The sequence below is a fragment of the Setaria viridis genome, chromosome 1 (assembly GCF_005286985.2).
Source record: "Setaria viridis chromosome 1, Setaria_viridis_v4.0, whole genome shotgun sequence".
Classification (NCBI taxonomy): Eukaryota; Viridiplantae; Streptophyta; class Magnoliopsida; order Poales; family Poaceae; genus Setaria; species Setaria viridis.
This window is the reverse complement of record NC_048263.2, coordinates 34,092,897-34,113,099: the sequence shown is the minus strand read 5'-3', so window position 1 is coordinate 34,113,099 and position 20,203 is coordinate 34,092,897. Positions and strand designations below refer to the sequence as shown.

The 20,203-nt window shown below is 43.5% G+C and overlaps 3 protein-coding genes across 4 annotated transcripts; 2 read left to right on the top strand and 1 right to left on the bottom strand.

Moving 5' to 3' along the window:
- The first annotated feature begins 663 nt into the window (after nucleotides 1–663).
- Nucleotides 664–3,991, top strand: LOC117838646 (protein TRANSPARENT TESTA GLABRA 1). The gene is made up of 2 exons (XM_034718755.2): nucleotides 664–2,036; nucleotides 3,465–3,991. The coding sequence occupies exon 1, from the start codon at nucleotides 953–955 to the stop codon at nucleotides 2,030–2,032; it is 1,080 nt and encodes a 359-aa protein (XP_034574646.1). The 5' UTR covers nucleotides 664–952; the 3' UTR covers nucleotides 2,033–2,036; nucleotides 3,465–3,991.
- Nucleotides 3,992–5,927: 1,936 nt separating this feature from the next.
- On the top strand, nucleotides 5,928–7,701 carry LOC117842201 (uncharacterized). 2 transcript variants are annotated; one of them, XM_072294550.1, is made up of 2 exons: nucleotides 5,928–6,632; nucleotides 7,356–7,701. In XM_072294550.1, coding segments are annotated over exons 1-2 (528 nt in total). In that variant the 5' UTR covers nucleotides 5,928–6,105; the 3' UTR covers nucleotides 7,357–7,701. The 2 variants fall into 2 exon arrangements, 1 of the variants encoding a protein (XP_072150651.1); XR_011898539.1 differs by having other exon boundaries at nucleotides 5,929–7,083.
- A 6,308-nt stretch (nucleotides 7,702–14,009) lies between these two features.
- Nucleotides 14,010–19,894, bottom strand: LOC117844571 (MADS-box transcription factor 6). The gene is made up of 8 exons (XM_034725287.2): nucleotides 19,451–19,894; nucleotides 17,117–17,195; nucleotides 16,013–16,074; nucleotides 15,830–15,929; nucleotides 15,145–15,186; nucleotides 14,776–14,817; nucleotides 14,510–14,664; nucleotides 14,010–14,378 (listed from the first exon to the last, which is right to left on the bottom strand). Exons 1-8 carry the CDS (start codon nucleotides 19,630–19,632, stop codon nucleotides 14,279–14,281), a joined length of 762 nt encoding a protein of 253 aa, XP_034581178.1. The 5' UTR covers nucleotides 19,633–19,894; the 3' UTR covers nucleotides 14,010–14,278.
- Nucleotides 19,895–20,203: the final 309 nt, after the last annotated feature.

Genomic DNA, 20,203 nt, shown 5'->3' with positions numbered 1-20,203 from the left:
GTTTTGTGAACAATTTTATAGTTGACCTGGAGATGATCAAGACGGTGCATGCGGTATTGGTGAGACGTACCCAAGGTATCCCACCTCGGTGGATCCCTCCACCACTAGGCCTTGTTAATATCAATGTCGATACAACCACTTCGAAGAATTAAAGTAAGGCAGTGGCGGCTGCCATTGCTAGGGACGCTGCAAGAAACTTTTTGGGAGCGTTTGCGCTGGTGATTCGTGGACTCTATTGTCGAGACTATTGCGTGCAAGGAAGGCCTGGCGTTGGCGAGTAACCTCATGATTCAACACTTCAGGCTAGCCTCGGACAATGTTAAGGTGATCAGAGGAACGTGGAGGGAGAAATGGCCGCTCATGGCCATATTATCAGGGAGATAAAGCTACAGCAGCGCAGTTTGGTGGATGCTCACATATTACAAGGAGTGCGATTTATGATGAGTTTGGTAGGTAAGTTTGGCTGTTAAATCTGACTCAAGAGGGTTGGAACTCTTATAACTTCTGTTGGTGAATAAAGAGTTATGAAAAAAAAAACTCCCCCGTCACTACCAGAGATGACGGACGCGCAGGCGACGACCGCGTCGCACGATCCCGGTGCCTCCGCCACCACCAGTTCCGTCATCCCGTGGACTGCTAGTTCTAGCCTGCTAGCAAGTAGCACGCACCGCAGCAGACTTTGACCAGACGACGGCTGACCCGTCTCGCCCCCGGCTCCCCATCGCACCAGCCACAGCCCGCTTAGGCGCAGCCGTGCAAGCGCCGCCCGCGCCGTTCAACCCCCGTGCCCGTCCGCCGTAGACCTGCCGCCCGCACGCGCGCGTTGAACCCTCCTCCCGAGTTCGCACCCCCGCTCGGCGGAACCCTTTTTATCATCTCCCTCTCAATTCCCAGCACCATCGCTCCCCTTCCGACTCCGCTACCGGATCAATCCACTCCACCCGACTCCTCCATGGACCTCCCCAAGCCGCCGTCCACGGCCGCCTCGTCGGCGGGGTCGGAGGCGCCGAACCCGCACGCCTTCACCTGCGAGCTCCCGCACTCGATCTACGCGCTCGCCTTCTCCCCCACCGCGCCCGTCCTCGCCTCCGGCAGCTTCCTCGAGGACCTCCACAACCGCGTCTCCCTCCTCTCCTTCGACCCCGCCCGCCCCTCCGCCGCCTCCTTCCGCGCCCTCCCGGCCCTCTCCTTCGACCACCCCTACCCGCCCACCAAGCTCCAGTTCAACCCTCGCCCCGCCGCGCCCTCCCTCCTCGCCTCCTCCGCCGACACGCTCCGCATCTGGAGCGCCCCGCTCGACGACCTCTCCGCCTCCGCCCCGCCGCCCGAGCTCCGCTCCGTCCTCGACAACCGCAAGGCCTCCTCCGAGTTCTCCGCGCCCCTCACCTCCTTCGACTGGAACGAGGCCGAGCCCCGCCGCATCGGGACCGCTTCTATCGACACCACCTGCACCGTCTGGGACATCGACCGCGGCGTCGTCGAGACGCAGCTCATCGCGCACGACAAGGCCGTGCACGACATCGCCTGGGGCGAAGCCGGGGTCTTCGCATCCGTTTCCGCCGACGGCTCCGTCCGCGTCTTCGACCTACGGGACAAGGAGCACTCCACCATCGTCTATGAGAGCCCACGCCCAGACACGCCGCTCCTCAGGCTGGCGTGGAACCGCTTCGACCTCCGCTACATGGCCGCGCTGCTTATGGACAGCAGCGCCGTCGTCGTGCTCGACATACGCGCTCCTGGGGTGCCTGTGGCCGAGCTGCATCGGCACCGGGCCTGCGCCAACGCGGTGGCGTGGGCGCCACAGGCCAGCAGGCATCTCTGTTCGGCTGGGGACGACGGGCAGGCAATGATATGGGAGCTGCCCGAAACGGCGCCGGCACCGGCGCCAGCAGCAGCTGTGCCTGCCGAGGGGATTGATCCTGTGCTAGTGTATGATGCAGGCGCCGAGATAAACCAGCTTCAGTGGTCGGCCGCCCACCCAGACTGGATGGCCATCGCATTTGAGAACAAGGTCCAGCTTCTCAGGGTCTGATAAGGTTGGTACCATGGTGATATGTGGTTCGCCACTTCTATTTATATAATTTTTGTCTATTTATGTCAATATATTTAAAATTTAACTGAAGATGATTGGGCACATTGGTGTGAGGTCTTGGAATTGTAATAGTCTGATAGGAACCAGATGGAACTAATTATCATGGTGTTCCCATAATATTTGGAAGTAGTTTAATTCGACCAGTCGTGCTAAGCTTGAAAGTCGCTAATTTGTGCATCCATGCAATTTCTGATTAACTATCCACGAGGTGCTTCTTTTTTTTCCTTATGTGAATGATGGCCTAATGATTGCAAGTGCAAAATACAATGTATTTAGAATATGTATGCTGATAAAATATCAAATTTGGAGTAAGTTCATCTTCGTGTGATTGTTACCTGGAAATTAGAATAGCCAAATGGATAGTAGCAAATTTACTGTTCTGAATTGAGTCCACATTTTCTGAACTTAGAAGGTCCAGCTTAATACACCACGAAAGTCCAACTAGTCTTGTACCAGCTCAACAAAGGTACATGGTTCAAGCAAACGCTTCAACAGACGCCTGCCTTGTTCTGCATTGCATCCTGTAGCTGGGCCACTTATGCTCTGCATTATTCCCAACACTGTATAGGATCAGGTGAAAACTTGTCTTTTTAGTCTTAACTCGAAAACACCCTATTCATGATTATAAATTCAGACATTAAAAGTAAAGACGGGCGGTGGCCGTTCAATCGCCTATGATATACGGACCAACTGGTCAAAAATGGGTTTGTGCTGCAGGTGTTGAAGCAAAGATCATATAGCCTAATTGACTGCAAGTTGAAACACACCGCTCATAACGTTGATATTGTAGGTTTGCTATATATATGATAAAGAGACTATAATGAGAGTTGAGGAGCCATTTCCCTTTTCATTCTTCTGTTCTGAAAGACTGTTCCATGAGGCTATAGTTATCTTTCTCATACAGAAAACTATAATTACAAAGATCTGACCCTATTCCCTAATTTCTTACAGAATTCAATTGTCTTGCCCTTTTCTCTTCAAGGCTTGCTTCCTATTTAATTACTGGTGGAAATCATGTTTCGGTTTTAATATGACATGTATATTGCATTTGCATGCTATTCACCACCAAATTACAGTTATTGTACTGTTTCATAGTAGCAGGCGTTGCTAGCAATATTAGAATTTGTTTTTGTTGTAAACCAGTATCAATAATAACTGCATATATAATATGATCAACTTTCAAGAGATTGAACATTGCTCTAAAGAACGTATTTGGGAAAGTTGATCGTGTGTTTTAAGTTTTAACTATGTTTCTAAAGAACTTATCTCGAGCTATCCTTTGCCTTAATTTCATATCAATCCACTAAAACAGTAGTGTTTCTGTTAATTGATATCCCATATATATTTGATGGAAAGCCCCCTTATAATGCAGAACTACTCTGAAGAAAGCTCAATTCTGTGGAGGTGGAACCATCAGCCTTATATGCAGCTTGTGCTGGCAGACCTGTTGACATGTTTGGTACACCATTAACACCGGAATCAGCCATTCTACTAAGCTATGGCAATAGTTTCTGTTTCAGGAAGCCACCTATTTGGCCAGCAAGGAACGAACCTGCTGTCTTAAATCTCAGCAAAAGCTACATGAGTTTCCTGTGAAGTAGAAATATAGGGCTGCATTTATCTCTGAACTTCCTGTGAATGTAGAAATATAGAGCTGGATTTGTCTGTCTCTGAACTTACCTGTTAATGTAGAAATATAGAGCTTCTAGCTTTGACGTACTGCAGCACTGGTTCCTGAATGGACTAGAAAATCATTTGCCTTTAAAGAAATCCCTTGTGTTATATGATTACACAGATCAGGTTGTATATACTATCTAGTAGTTATCTTTATTTTTAATTATTATTCAGGTATGTAAGACCTTCCAATTATGTTATGAAAAAAAAAGGTTCCTAAGTAAATGGCAGCAGGCGACTATGAAGAAAATATTTGAAGAAAGAGGCTAGCTGAAATTTGATGTTGAATATCGTTTGTTTGAAATATGAAAACACTGTAAGGGCTCTAATAAGGCCGTCGTCTCTGAAGTACAGTACCGTGATCAGATAATGGGAGCAAACAAGACGTTTTTTAACTGATACCACAACCAACAGGCAGAAATGTATCTAAAGAATGTAGAAATGGCGTGGAATTTACTAGAATTTCATAGGACCGTGGAATTCCTTTACATAGGAAAAGACTCCTGCGTTTTAAACATGGCTTGTTTCAACGGGCCAACGAACTTTCAGATGACAAGCTGAATTGTGTTTGCTTGTTAAGATTAACACATCATAACGATGTCAAATTTTGTCTCTTTCGAACTCACAAAATTGGGAACTGTTTTATTTCTATTTACATTGCAGCACAGCAGTTCTTTTTTAGACAAAACTTAGACGAAAAATTATAGCCCGAAGAAGACAAGAAGTCCTGAATCTTCTCCCTGAACTGCCGCCCATCTCCAATCCGACTTGGGACCCTTCCGTGTCGTTGTTCCCTGTCTTGTTTCTGCCGTTTCGACCGTCGATCTCTGACAAGCATGACTCGATCGCTTAATCATACTCCAATTTGGGACATTCGGCACCGTTTCTTCTCTCATTGGTTGCCGTTCTGAACTCGTGACGTTCTGAACTCGTGACGTTCTGAACTCTGTCTGTCTTCCATGGGACGGCAGACAGCCGCCGACTCGGAGCGTGCACGCACTTGCGCAAAGGCATAAGGGACGACGCATTTGCACATGCCGGAGCTTTAATGAAGCTTTGCCGTTGAAGGGGTTATCGCTGACGGCTTCCTGCGCGCAGCCATCTCCCGCCGCGACGACAGGGACCTCCCAACTAACGGAAGAAGGCATGTGCCCGCGCGCGCCACGGCGAAGACGTGCGTGCGTCCCATCCTGATGGCGGATGGCTTACCGGAAATTGGCTTTGCTTCGTCTTGTTGGCTCCGGGAATCAGAGTGGCTCATCCATCATCACCAGGCGGCACGGTTGCCACTTTGCCAGCAACTAGCAGTAGGGGCGTTGTCTTTTTTTCTTTTTGGCAAGCGGGCCTTTATACATTATCCAATAGATAAAGTACAGTATTGCTGGTTTTTCGTATGTGGTGGGGATGACCGGATGAGGTATGGCCGAAACTGAATTGCTTCCGCCGTCGGCCTCACGATCGCAGTATGCATGCGACATCCACTTCACAAATACTACACACAGAAACAGTCGATCTGTCTCAGCAACGGACAACGTTGGCACGTACGTGTGCGGGAGTGACACAAAGCGCTGCACCTTTCGTGCTTTTTTGACATGACGACGCTCCACTACGCGCCGGGTGAAACATGTGCAGCGTCGTCCTCAGGCTCCCTCCGTTACTTTCGCCAGGCGTTTATCACGCAGAAAATGTGCCGCGACTGAGCTGTGGAGTAAACCACGCGAGCCACCTGCAACGAACGAGCTGGAATATCCGCGTTTCCAAGCCACGTCCGCTGACGCCAGCGCCGGACCGACGCGGACGCCGAATCCGCGGCGAACATTCCGAGTTTGACCTGGTGTTTCACATGTTCCCACTACCGCGCCCGTGGACTCGTACTTTCACCTCGGCGCGCCGTACCAGCGAGCCAGGTCGTCACGTCGCACGAGCAGAGCCGCGGGCGCCGGTGGAAACCCCGTTCCAACCGGCAACACCCCCACGGGTGGCGGGCACGGCAGGTGCACGCACCTTTCCTCGCCGGGCACCGGCCGAATCCCCCGCACCATCCCACCAAAAAACCACGTGAAAACAACCCGCGTCTCGCACTCTCCGCGGCGCGCGCCTCCATCCCCCTCCCACCGGCGACCCGGCCGCATCCGCTCGCTCGCCCTGCTATATAACTAGCGGCCAGCTCTAGCTCGCTCTGACTCGTCCACCATATCCTCCTCTTCCGCCCTCGCCGTTCGTTCGTCCCGGTCCCGCCAGAATTCTATCTATCCAGAGAAGAGAGCACCCTGCTTTCGTCGACTCAGAGGAGCACAACGCTCTCTGAGACTCTGCTTTGGTTCCAACTCGATCCGATCATGGGGTTCCCGCTGGTAAGCTACTGCCTCGCGGTGCCGAAGCCGATCGTCACCTTCTGCAAGGTGCTCAGCGTCATCAGGGACGCCGTGCTGCTGATGCTCGCCGTCGTGGGGCTCTGCCGCTTCCCGTTCGACGACAGCTCGCGCCGCTTGTCGGCGGAGGGCGCCCCGCGGCCCGAGGAGGTGAAGGCCAAGCTCCCCGCCGTGGAGTACGGCCAGCTCGTGGCCGAGCGGCTGGCGTCGTCCCCGAGCGGTGGGCGCGCGTCCTGCCACGGTGACCACGGTGACGGCGAGGAGGCCGAGTCAGTTGCTGCGTCGTCGACGTGCATCGTGTGCCTGGAAGCGCTAGAGGCGGCGGACGAGGTGCGGCGGCTGGGCAACTGCGCGCACGCCTTCCACCGCGGCTGCATCGACCGGTGGATCGACCTTGGCCGGGGGACGTGCCCGCTGTGCCGGTCCGACCTGCTGCCGCGCCCACGGGGCCGGGGCGGGCTGGGCCGGCTCGCCAACCTCCTCACGCGCGTTTGGTGAGGACCTCTTCTTGGAGGGCAGTTTTGTCTTTTCGACGGCCGGGCCTCCATCGCAGTCGCAGCCCATCTCTAGCTAGGAGGAGGTGGTGGACTGGTGGTGCCGCCGGAATGGCGCGGACAGGTTAGCGACGACGACATGGCCGCCTGGTGGGATAGCGCGGCAGCTCTGCTATCTGAGCCAACCATTCATTAATCAATGGGGGCTTAATTGGCAGCTGATTAGCTCGACCCACCTGACAGTCACTGCTGGTGAAAACGCCTTTGGTACCGGCCTTTAGTATCGGTTGTGCAATCGGTATTGCTAAGCCGATCCTAAAGGGATCCTTTAGTACCGAATCGGTACTAAAGGCGTCCTTTAGTACTGGTTGGGGAGACCAACCGATACTAATTTGGTTGCCACGTCGCGCGTGGCCGAGGCCAATTTCGTACCGGTTGGTCTCCCTAACTGGTACTAAATTATTTTTTTCTCTGTTTCTTTTCTCATTTTCTTTTTTATTTTTTATTCTATATTAGTATTTCATATTTGTTTGCTTTATGTATACTAGTTCTAATACGCAATATATATAAAGTTGTATTTGATCTATAATATTACATTTGAGATAATATTATACATAGACATATTATGTATACACATATATGAATAATATTACATTGTATTAACTCTCCAAGTTCAACATTTTGGATCAACTATTCTGAACCCGAATCTTGACGGTAATGCAGATTTGATCCATCATTATGGAACTTTCCCGCTGGATTTACTACCTCGTCCAGAAGAAATCTACTGAGTTGTTCTTGAATTGCCCTGATTTTTTCCGTCTGGAGGAGTTCTTCCTTCATGTGCATAATCTATGTCATTAGCAAAGGTTATTATATTAGATCAATGGATCTGTACAATTAGAACTAATTTATTGTTAAGAAATTTGTACACGTACTCTGAATTCGTGGTTAGTTATATGCTTGGGATGTACAAAGCCATGGATGAACTCACATATGTAGTATTCGCATAAATTATTTCCCGTATTCTATCTCAAACACTATATATATGGTAAAAAAAACTTATGAAGTATTTGTTGTGTTTAAGGAAGTGACACGAGATGTGCAAATTCAATACATACCGGGAATTCAGAGTGGATATGAAGTTGCTCCTTGAATTCACCTGAGTAATGTTGACGGAAGCGAGCCTATGCTCTATTAAGCATGTTTATGAGATCAGTGTATTGATTTCTTGGTCTCCTTAGAGAGTCCAGGATATAGATCATGCTTCGATCAACCACGATAACAATGAGTATCCAGTGAAAGATGTACATATATGCATAGTGAAAGGCTATTTAGTCTTATTTTTAATTGCTAGTTCGAAAAATAAAAGAGATGGGAAACACGCTCACTTGAAGTTGTACGGCAGAAGTATGTACTTCTTGTAATGTTGCTTGTCCAAGAAATTATATATATTCTTCAAGATCCAATTTGGTTTATCTCTTACATTTACCTCATTTATAACATCCGGGTTCATGAAGCCGACGTCATACAATCCTATCCTCAAACAAGCTTGAATCTCCATCCTGCATGATACAAAATAGAATAGGAGATAAGACATTGGACAATGATTAGAGCGGGGATTTTGAAGTTAGAGCAAATTAAACACTTACAGAATCTAGGAGCTAATGAGTGATTTATCAAGTGCGTCTTAATTATAAAGGAAATAAAGTTCCTCGAGCGGCACATTTATAATGGCATCACCACGGAAATAATGCTGATCTCCAATCTGAACTTCTAGCATGAGTAAATTGGTGGTTGAAGCCTCCATGTACCATTGGTGCAATTTGTACATCTTTGTGGAAGACGGTTCACACAGATTTTAGAGGATCGTGCTTGTGGGGACCACGCTCTCATCGATTTCATGGCTTTTCCAATTCTGAAAGTTTATTGGGATGTTATCCCTAACAAGAAACCCAATTTGATTCACTAATTTGGTCTTAGCATTGTCTAGAGCAATTGGTTCACCATCTTCATCAATTTCCATGATGATGATACGACCCTCTAACTTCTTCTTCTTGTCTCGTTTCCATTTAGGCCTGCTCGATCCAGATGGCTGAAAATGAAAGAACTATTAATTCCTAATAATCTTGATAAGTAGAGAATTCAAATCATGTTTACGTATAATAATGGCTATACCTCGCCTTGTTGCCCATCATTGCCTCCCTCGGCAATTGGTTCCTCCTCATTGCCATCCAATGGCGAAGCTAGAGTAAATTAGTGGGGGATGCATTTGCCTTATGGGTGCATAGTGTTGAGCTAAGGAGGGTGCATGTATGGTGAAAATTTAAGCATAATCACTATTTTTGCAAAATTTAGGGGGTGCATTAGCACCCACTAATCATAGTGTAGCTTTGCCTCTGTTGCCATCACTAGACATGTTGAGGTAGATGTCAGTCTAGCTGTGATCGACCTATTTGTTTGGGTGATCGTTCGTGGGACCTTCCCTTATCGAGTCCATTAGGAATTCGTCGTCCAATCGATCCCGCTCTTCATCTAATCATGTCATTGTAACTAATATAATATAAAAGGAATTATTCTAAGAAATAGTAGGGTTTATTATAAGAATGACTATAACTTATACTTTTTTTAAAATAAATGACTAATAGTGGTACATTTTCAAAAAAATAAATGACTAAAAAAAGAATGAAATACTTATACAATTTGTTACAATGAATGACTACAACAATATTTACAGTGTAACAATAAAACTTATACATTTTGTAACAATAATTAACTACAAAATTAATGAACAATATTTATACATTTTTTAACAAAACAATAAATGACTAAAAAAAGAATGAAACACTTATACAATTTGTTACAATAAATGACTACAACAATATTTACAGTGTAACAATAAAACTTATACATTTTGTAACAATAATTGACTGCGGAATTAATGACAAATATTTATACATTTTGTAAAAATAATTGATTGCAAAGAAGATCAAATTACAATTAATAGCCATTTAACAATTTCTAGCTCTTTTTATATATTTTCTACCACTATTCCACTAATTTCTACCACTATTTATATATAGATTCGATTTACAATAAATGACTTAAAAAAATTAGTAGGCATCATCAAATTTGTAATATTTTATGCAGGAACTTTCTTCTTGCTAGCCTGTTCCTCAACATCACCAGGGTCATCTTGCCTGATCTTATAACGCAGCACTTCGCACACAGGACAATCCTCCAATTTCTTGTATTCCTCATCACGATAGAGGATACAGTCATTAGGACATGCATGTATCTTTTGTACCTCCAAACCCAGAGGGCAAACAACCTTTTTCGCTTCGTATGTTGAGGACGTCAATTTGTTCCCCTCGGGAAGTATGTTCTTTATGATTTTTATTAACTCATCAAAACCCTTGTCACAAACTCCATTTTTTGCCTTCCATTGCAGCATTTCCAGTGTGGTACCCAACTTTTTATGCCCCTGTTTGCAATCTGTGTATAATAATTTCTTATGATCATCTAACATACGCTCGACTCCTTCACATTCTCGCAGTCTTCCTTTGCATCTCTCAACATGTGACCTAGATCATCGGTAGGACCTTCTTCTGCAACCATCTCTTCTTCAGCCTCACTCATTGCAGCATCTGCAAAGGCACCTCCTTGAGTCTAGTCAGGAATATAGTTATCATCTTCTTCATCATCATCATCTTCCATCATAACTCCTCTTTCCCCGTGCTTGGTCCAAATGAAATAGTTAGCCATGAATCCTGAAATGTATATGTGGGCATGAATAGTCTGTCGGGATGAGTAATCCTTATCATTTTTGCAAATTCGGCATGGACAACAAATGAAACCAGACGGCGGCTTGTTGGACTCTGCGAGATTGAGAAAACCACGCAAGCCATTAATGTACTCCATGGAATGCTTGTTCACGTTGTACTTCCATTGCCGATCCATCTACAAAGTATTACTGAACCAAAGATATTCTGATCATCTATATAATTATTCATTAAACGTAACAAACATGATACAAATACCATTAAACACAAATGTTGCTGAAAATTTAGATAGAAATACACAAATTTAAATTTCAGACCCAAACAACATGATACACTACGACAAACTCAAATGTTGCTAAAACTTTAGATATAAATACACAAATTTAAATTTAAGACCCAAACAACATGATACACTACAACAAACCATCCACTGAGTGCTATCTAGGAGGATTTTAAGCATCCTTGGGCGGTGAAGACGAAGGTTTCGAGGACTTTAAGCATCCTTGGGCGGTGAAGACGAAGGTTTCGCTGACCCAGCCTCATCCTGTGGTTTATTTGTGACTCCTACGACGGAAGTACCCAGTGGACCTGAAACACCCGGGACTGGCGATGGAGCATAACGACCACCAAAAGGAGGTTCCTACCTACCGCAACAGCATCTTCATGACATCTTTCCAAATAACAAAGCATTGCTCTCTCCCACATGCTCATTTTCTTCGGCTTATCATGAGGGCCAACTATGGTTTTCCCCTTGCGGCGAGAGGAACGACGATCGCCCCCACCATCGCCACTATCTCCAGCAGCAGTAGCCATCTCTATGTACCACAAATTATTTAGCTCATATTTGCAAATGACTAAACTATGAATAAAGTATATTTTTCCCCACAATTTATTTAGCTCAAACATAACATATAAATGAAAAATTTCTCCATTGTAGCTTATTCTAAAAATGACTAATACATACCTCTATTTCATCTTATTATCTCTATGTACCACAATTTAACTCGCTCATATTTGCAAATGACTAAAATATGAACAAATTCTATTTTTCCCCATAATTTAGTTAGCTCATATTTGTAAAGGACTAAACTATGAAATTATTCCTCTAACCTCATTTCAATTTCTTTGACTAATACGAAATATAGAATCCAAAAATTTGTAGCTTATTCTAAAAATCACAAATATGAGCTCTAAATAACACAAGCATATAAATGAAATTTTTTTCCATTGTACTTATTCTAAAAATCACAAATTACTATAGCTCTATAGCATAAAACTTAGTATACTAATCATGTATCAAGGGAGGATGAAGTTTGTAACCTTTAGAACAATTGAATGAGTAAAATCCCCATGAAATGGTCAAAAATCCAACAACACCTCCCCTATTTCACCATGAATGGATGAAGCCCGAGTTGGAGGAAACGGCTCGGGCAGGAGGAAGAAGACGCCTGATTTATAGGAGGGAAGTTAGTACCGGTTGGGGGCTCCAACCGATACTAAAGGTCACCCATTAGTACCGGGTGGAGTGCCTGAGGGACTTGGAGGTTCCACCCAGTACTAATGGGTGACCTTTAGTACCGGTTGGAGCCCCCAACCGGTACGAAAGGGGGTCACGGGGAGCCCCTGGAATACTAGCCGTTAGACCCGGTACTAATCCAGTACTAATGCTCACCAATCGGTACTAAGCATCGGGACGAATGCTGAGTTTTCTAGTAGTGAGTTGATACGAGGGATGATTATGTATCTGTCAAAGCATTATTCGGCAGCTAATAATACTCATTATTAGGATGTACATTATATTCATAGTGATATACTCCCTCCGTCCCACAAAGACTGTTTGTTTAGCTTCCAAAACTTGTCTAATAAAGAGTGTTTATATAGCTTTCAGACCATCCATAAAATCCCTCATAATACCTTCTAGTCCAGTTAACGAATTGATTATTTACTCCCACCATCGATGCCCGAGCCAACTCACTATATAAGGAAGGCTAACAGGTCCGACAATTATTGCAAGCGTGCATGCTAAATTAATTTCTACTCGGTAATCCATCCAGCAGCTCGGGATTAAGAAGAGTTAATAGGGGTACTTTGGACTTTTAACATTGCTACTATCATGTCTAATTTTTTCTAAACGAACAGTCTTTGTGGGACGGAGGGAGTATATCATCGGCCATATTCATTGTACATGAAGTTCTGTCACCATTTTCTATTACAGCAATTATACTGAATTAGTTCATCAACTTTTGTGCAACTACTTGGTCACGACTTGGGGAGCTGGTCGGCAATCGAATAATTTAGCAAGCAACTTGAACACTAGATGATCGTCTCATTCGAACGGTTTGCTTTTGCACATTTGATTTGGGTAGCGACGTAGCGTACTACGTAGTCAAAGATATTTTTGTTTGACGTACATAATCCCAACAATATCCAAAATCTCAGTTTTTGTGTGAAGGAAACTTTCTTCATCCATCGATACAAAACATTTCCAAATTGATATGTGCGATCAAGCATGTTAAATACTACCAGAGTACTAGTCGTCAGAGTTTGCCTAAAAAACATTAGAGCTCCAAAACTAACTATTCTAGACATAAAACTCAAATATATCATGCTATTATTTCTGCATCCGTGACAGATAAAATTTCTCATATTATTGTCCATCGTTTAAAAAAAAAGGTTGCAAAAAGTGATCCCACAGCTTCCCATCATATTTTCGTCGTGCAGAGAAGCAAACAAATTGAAGTGTGCTCTCGTTGCATCAACAACGCCAACTACTCTTGGTGATATGGTCGGATGGACAAGCACATGGATGGCCGTCCACAGCCACCACACTTCTGTACAAGATAAAGACAATGGTAGCACTACTACTTCATCAGCGATCTACAGAAAATTTTAGAGAAAAATCTGTAAATCCATCAATGAGTGCACACGACATTCTAACAGACAATCAATTCTGGCAAGATTAGATTCCATCATTCAAAACAGCACAATTATTCGCACCCGGCGGCTTACACATCCTTGCACGAACAGTTGCTAAGATTTCTGACATGTCCTTGTCATCATTAAACAACTAAACTGACTATACCTGAAACGAAATTCTGTCGATAGCATTGCCTTTTCTGTTACTCCGTACTTGACAAAGAAAGTTGCAGACATATCATAAAAATTAAAATCACCGGAACAACAAAATTACAAATATGTTGCATTGGTGCGGTCGAGGTTAAAGGTTAGTTGGCTTTGGCCCTTGTTTACTTGGGGAATTTGGGAGGTGCCAAATTACTGTAGCAACACTGTAGCGTTTCGTTTGTATTTGTGAATTATTGTCCAAATATTGACTAATTAGGCTCAAAAGATTCGTCTCGCAAAGTACAACAAAACTGTGCAATTAGTTTTTGATTTCGTCTACATTTAGTACTCCATACATGTACCGCAAGTTTGATGTGATGGGGAATCTTCTTTTTGCATAGTGCTAAAGTTGGGAGTTTTGTGGGAAGTGAACAAGGGCTTGATTATATCTGCATGCTTTGACAGGAACCAGGGCCAGAAGAAAGAGATAAAGCAAACAAATACTCGAAGTCACTGAATCTTGCATGAGCAGATATAATACGTACCGGTAGAGATAATTTTGGATTGCATGCACCGGCAGCACAGAAGTATTTTTACAAGATTCTTGGCCTTGCACAAAAATATAAAAGTGCCACAATACAATCACATAGAATAAAGGTGCAGTTCTTAATTAGATCTTACACACCAGAACAGCAAATTTAAAAGATGGCGGCAAATCCAGCACTGAGCATGGATATGCACATATAGCGCTGAATATGCCTTTTATTTGTTGCCACTTTCATCTGATGGATGCAATAGGGGAACTCAAAGAACCCATCCCAGCATGAAGTTGTTCTCGCCTCCGGGGGCGCTGCGTGGAATATTATTGGCTGCCTCGGAAGGCAGAAACTGATGATGAGGATACCTAGCAACAGAGTTATCTTTGTTTCGTTAGTACTCTACAATGATAAGTTTTTATGAGTGATCAGCTTGATCACCGGGTAGCAGCTACATGTCTGTTTCTCGAATTGCAATAATCAGCTAGAAATTGTATACCCGATTTGCAGAGTGGGTTCACAGTCCATAGCAGCTGAGTGAGCAGGCGGATGCACATGATATGTAGCGCCGTCATGCTCCACGATGGTGCCGCCGGGAGCTGGCCAGGCGGCATGCTGCAAGTTTCTGTAGTTGCTGCAACCTTCAGCTTCGAGCTGAAAAATTGGAAATAAAACATATAACATCGTAAACAAATAAATAATGTCCATGGTAAAGTATAACTCTAATGTACAATGCAAGTGTTTTACTAGGAAACAGATAAGGACCTTGTGCTTGAGTTGCCTGTTCATTTCTCCCAGGTGACGCTCCTGCCCAGTCCATCAGAAATGTTGCCGCATTAGACATTAAGATGAACAGCTGGATCTCTTTTACAAGAAAGTACATGGAAGCCACCTATGCATATCAATCTATATATAGCACATACCCTATGATTGTTCAAATGAAGGACATAGGATCTACCCTAGTGTGCATACGATATAGGCAAGCTCGCTACAGTGTATCAACCTATGGCAAGTCATCGGCAGTAGTAGAAAACTAGCACTTCTGGAGCCACACGCCCATGCGACTGTACTACTTCCATTACTACTGTATAAACAAGCCCTTTTTTCTGAATAAACAAGTCTGATACAAAATACCTTCCTGCGAAGCTCCTCTACTTGCTCCATCATAAGTTGTGTCTGGCAAAAGAATTTGGGGTAATAATTAGCCATACTGCACGAATAGAGAAGTATGTATTTGTGCATTTCCATTTATAAAATGAACTCGTTAAATCGAAAAAACAGTTTTTCATATTGTAAAGGGCTCGTTTGGATGGTTGGTACGGTGATTAGCCCCATGCATTCAGAATGGAATATGTTGGAACACGGACTATTTGCTTTGCCATTAGAAAGATTTAAAACAAATATATGTTGGTAATTTTAGTGGATAGCTAGGTTATATACTATACTTTTCGTGGATAGGATGCATATATAGCTAGGTTATATACCATACTTTTCGTATCAAAGCTAATGTTGGTAATTTTAGCACAGATAAAGACCAGCATGCTACTTAATTTATAACTTTCATTACCTGTAATAATAACAATATATAAAGCCAATAAGATAAGGTCAAATTTAATGGACTAATATGTTTAATCATCCTTATGTCCTATTTCAACTCCATAATACATTAATTATGTGTTATCTTACACAGACTAAGTCATTACTAATGCTGCTACCATAGTAAGGTGAGTTCTATGATTACACCGAATATATACATCAATTAGCTCCAAAAACAAGTGTTACTGTTTTCTGTAACATAAGGGGAAAATGAGATATGAACCTTTCTCTGTCTCGCCTGGGACAAAGCACATTCTAGCTGTTTCTCTAGCTGCTGCAGTTCTTTCACGCTCAGTGGGCCAAGGTCCTCGCCAAGCAAGTGCCTGTTCAAATAATGGAATACAAATATGATAATTCCATTGTTGAGGCATTGCATTACCACATGTAAAAATATGAAAAATCTAACCTTTGCGTGCGTTGCAAAGCCTCAAATTTTGCCCTCAGTTTTGACATTTCCTGGTACCAGCCCTAAACAAAAAAAAAGGCATAGTCAACCTCATTACTAGATCAATTACATGACATTTTAATTTGCCCGTTGACCTTATCTACAAGTTTTAGTGCATTGGAAAACAGCAAGAATGACCTTTTAACAAATATCATGTAAAAAAAATGAACTCTTGCAGAAACTTCACTAATTAAGTTCTATAATTAATTTTTTTGGCTTTCACTGGGAGCTTATAACTTATTTACTACACACAACTACCGGTGAAAGACTAGCAGGAATAGCCATTTTACAATGTCAAATACCAGTGCAAAAACAAGTCTATGTTGTATAAATTTACCAAAATTCAGAAATAATATCTAGGCTTGCATTAGGAGCTTGTTTACAATGAACAACAACTAACTTGAATGCGCATGTACTAGTATAACAGACAGAAATTGATTAATGGTCTTGATTACTTCGCAGCTTAATGATACCTCAGAATCTAAGAACAGAGCATGGAATAAATATTCTTAAATTAGAAGGCGTGATAAATAAATCTGAAAATGATAACTAAATCTGAAAATGAATTCAGTTCTCACAGTAGTAGTTTCTCTCTTAGCTTTACTTGTGGTTGTAACTTGTAACAAGAAAGCATTATATTCATTTCATTTTGACATTATTCCTTTGTTTATAAATTATAAATTTGTGAAAATGGAAAGATACTTAAACATTGTTGATACACCAAAAACAACGTCTAGTTATATACAATTCACTTTAACTTTTAGGATCAGATTTAATATCTCCACCATAAGATTGATAATGGTATATACCATATACTTATTATATAGTATTTGCCTTTTATTTGTATGACAACTAATATAACCTGGTAGTCAAACTGCATGTTGGATCAAATGAAGAAAAATTGTAGATCTAGTTAATGGTTGTATTCAATATGTTGGAGAATTTAAAGATAATTAATTAAAAAATATGTAGATAAGCAAAGTAAAGAGAAACCATGCATATTTATTTTTGGAGGAAACGAAACTTTAAAGTACAGGTAATCATGAGCAACAATTGATGGTGTACCTGAGTTTCAGAGAGTGCACCGTTAGAATCTTGAGCATTGTAACAGCAATGTTGGTACCTTTCTAATGTCTTAGTTATTCTGCACAGGAAGTTATGTGTAAAGAAACCAAATTAGATGCCATTAAAAAACGCTGCAAATGATTTCTATAATGCATAAGAACAGTCACAGCTCTCTATTTCTATGACGTCTCATGTTACAAGATTATGTAAGAACCATTATGCTTATTATACTGCACAGCGATTCGTATGCAACTCTGAAAATTCAATTCTATGTATATATGCCTAAGCAAAGAAAATTTGTTGCCTCGCAAATGTCATCTGGTTACTAATCCAAGTTTTATCGTGAACATGAAAAAGCACCCAAATCTAAAAAGCCATGCTTATAGAAAAATAGAGAGGCACAAGAAGATATAGATTTTCACACTCCGGATGCGGTTCATTTTTTAAACATTAACATCCAGCTGGCACTATATAGTGAGAGTAAGGAGAACAGTGCCATGAACTGATGATTCTATGGAAAGAAGGCAAAAGCCTTGAGAAAGCAGACTAGCTCTACGATGCTATAAAATTTCAGTAAATTGGTGGTTACCAAGTTTAGCACTTTCTTTGGCAAATTAAACATTTTTTCAACAAATAAAACTCATAGGATTTAATCTCAAGCTTACCTGACTTTCCTACGACAAAGCAAACAATGCTCACACTTTCGTTTGTAAATAGATCGAACATGCATCACACCAAGATGCATAATGTAAGACATCTCCCCCATACATCACTCAATATTTATCAGATGCATTGGTTAGTTGATGTTAGAAATATGAACAACGTACACAACCTGAAGCATATAATTGGAACTTTCGATATTATCATTTTCAGCGAAAATCAACAGTTTCATAATTCAAGTTGCGAACAAATCGAACACCAGTGGTTAAGAAAAAAAATTGAACATGCGTGCAGTGAACTTTGATTTTTTTCACAAAGATAAGGATCCACTACAGGAGGGGGAGCTTTCTCTCCTAAACTAGATTTAATTGAGAAGATATATAACTTCGTTTTAACTGAAGCATTAGTTTAGATCTTGCCACATGCAGAAGAAGGAAAAAAGGATATTCAAGCAGCATGGTCAATAAACTGCGAAATACATGAAACCAAGAAATTGGTTTAAACTGACAAACAAGAAATGGGAAATAAATGATCAAAGTGCAAGCAATATCCAAGATCAATAAAGTCGAAAGTGTGATCCATGACTCAGTAGTACTGATGCATATATAGCCATAAAATGAGAGCAAGAAAAGGAACAACAAGAAATATTCTTCCACATATCTTCCGATCAAAATACCTTAAGAGGAAACAAAAAATATCTATATCTAGACATCAAAAACCATCTAGTAAATGAAAGTAACACAACGAAGAACATTAAGAAACAAGGGAGGAGGATGAAAAGGAGAAGGGGCAAATCAAATAGATCTAAATCTTTTATGGGGCAAACATGCTAATAATATACTAAGATATGTGCCTCAATTTTGTCATTGCCGAGCAAACTGGCATGAAATTGTAAAAGATAAAAGAAGCAGCAACAAGGAGCAAATCAGCATGTGATAGATCAGGCAAGATGAAGAGGTTTGCTGTGACGAGGTGGCCAGAGCAAAACCAAGTGCCAAGACAAGTGTGTGGCCAGCAGGAATTTCATATAAGCAGGCGCTGGATCAAAAGGGGAAAGAACATACCTCCCTTTCCCCTCGCAGACCTCATCGTGTTAACTCTCTCTACCCCCTTCCTCCCAAGGATCCCCTCTGTTAGCTCAGCAATCGAACTGTCTCTGACACACGCACGGCCCAACACACGAAAGATGGCCACCCCAAGTACCCGGAGAAGATGGAGGAAAGAGGCGCGTGCGTGCGTGGGCGACTACTTCAGTCTTCAAGTGCCCGGAGAAGGTGGAAGAAAGAGGCAAAGGGTAGGGCTCGTAGATCTGCTGAAAGGATGTCTCATGCCAGTTAGGGATCCAGCACCCGGGTTATATGAACACCGCCATGCCCCTACCGCACGGATACACACGCAGATAGCAGCAGGAATAAAATAACATGCCTCACCAAGGCCAGGAACTACAGGAGTAGAGCCCGGCTACTCGCTGCAAAAAGCCAAGAAATCACAGAGAAGAAAGCCAAAGCGAAGCCAGCAGCAGCAAATAAGAGGAAAACGAAACCGAGCAACGGACCAAAGCATCACCAGATCTTTTCGACAAAGGGGGGGAAAAAGGGGTAAAAGCAGCAGATCTGCTTGCAGGAGTTGAAAATTAATTAGTGGCCGTGAGTGTATCTAGTCGAGATCGCCTACCCGGCGCTGCCGAACTCGTAGAGCTTGCCGCGGCTGGAGAAGATGATGAGCGCGACCTCGGCGTCGCAGAGCACGGAGAGCTCGTAAGCCTTCTTGAGCAGGCCGTTGCGGCGCTTGGAGAAGGTCACCTGACGGTTGATCTTGTTCTCGATCCGCTTCAGCTCAACCCGTCCCCTCCCCATGACGATCTCTCCTTCCTCCTCCCCTCTCCGAGCTTTGCTCTCGCTCTCGCACAGCCGCTAGCTCTCTCTCAGCTCTGCCGCCTGCTGATCAGCACGCCCCAGCTCAGCTAGGCCACACCCTCACGATGCCACAAACAAGGCCTAAGCAGCTTGCATTGTGCGCGCTGATATAATGAGCCGGCCGGCATGGGGGAGGAGAGGACGGGGAGCGGAATATTAGTGGAGACCGGGAAAGAGGGCAGGGTCACTGTGCGGCTGCCCTGTAGCGCGCTGCCGGTCTCTTCCTCTCGCATCTTTTTCACGCGTCGCCATCCATGGATCCATCTCTATATCTCTCTCATCTGCTTCAAAGGTGGGTAACTTTGGAGGGGAGCTGCGCAGTTACCCACTCTGGTCGGGTTTACCCTAAACTGGGAGGCCCGTACCGAAATGGGTGCGCTCCAATGCTGCGCCCCCCACGCCACAAATATACACGGCGCGGTGCATGGCGCATGCTCTTACACGAGAACGGCGGCCAAAGGGCGGGCTACCCATGGAGAGAGAACCTCCTAGGCTTAACCCGAACCATGCA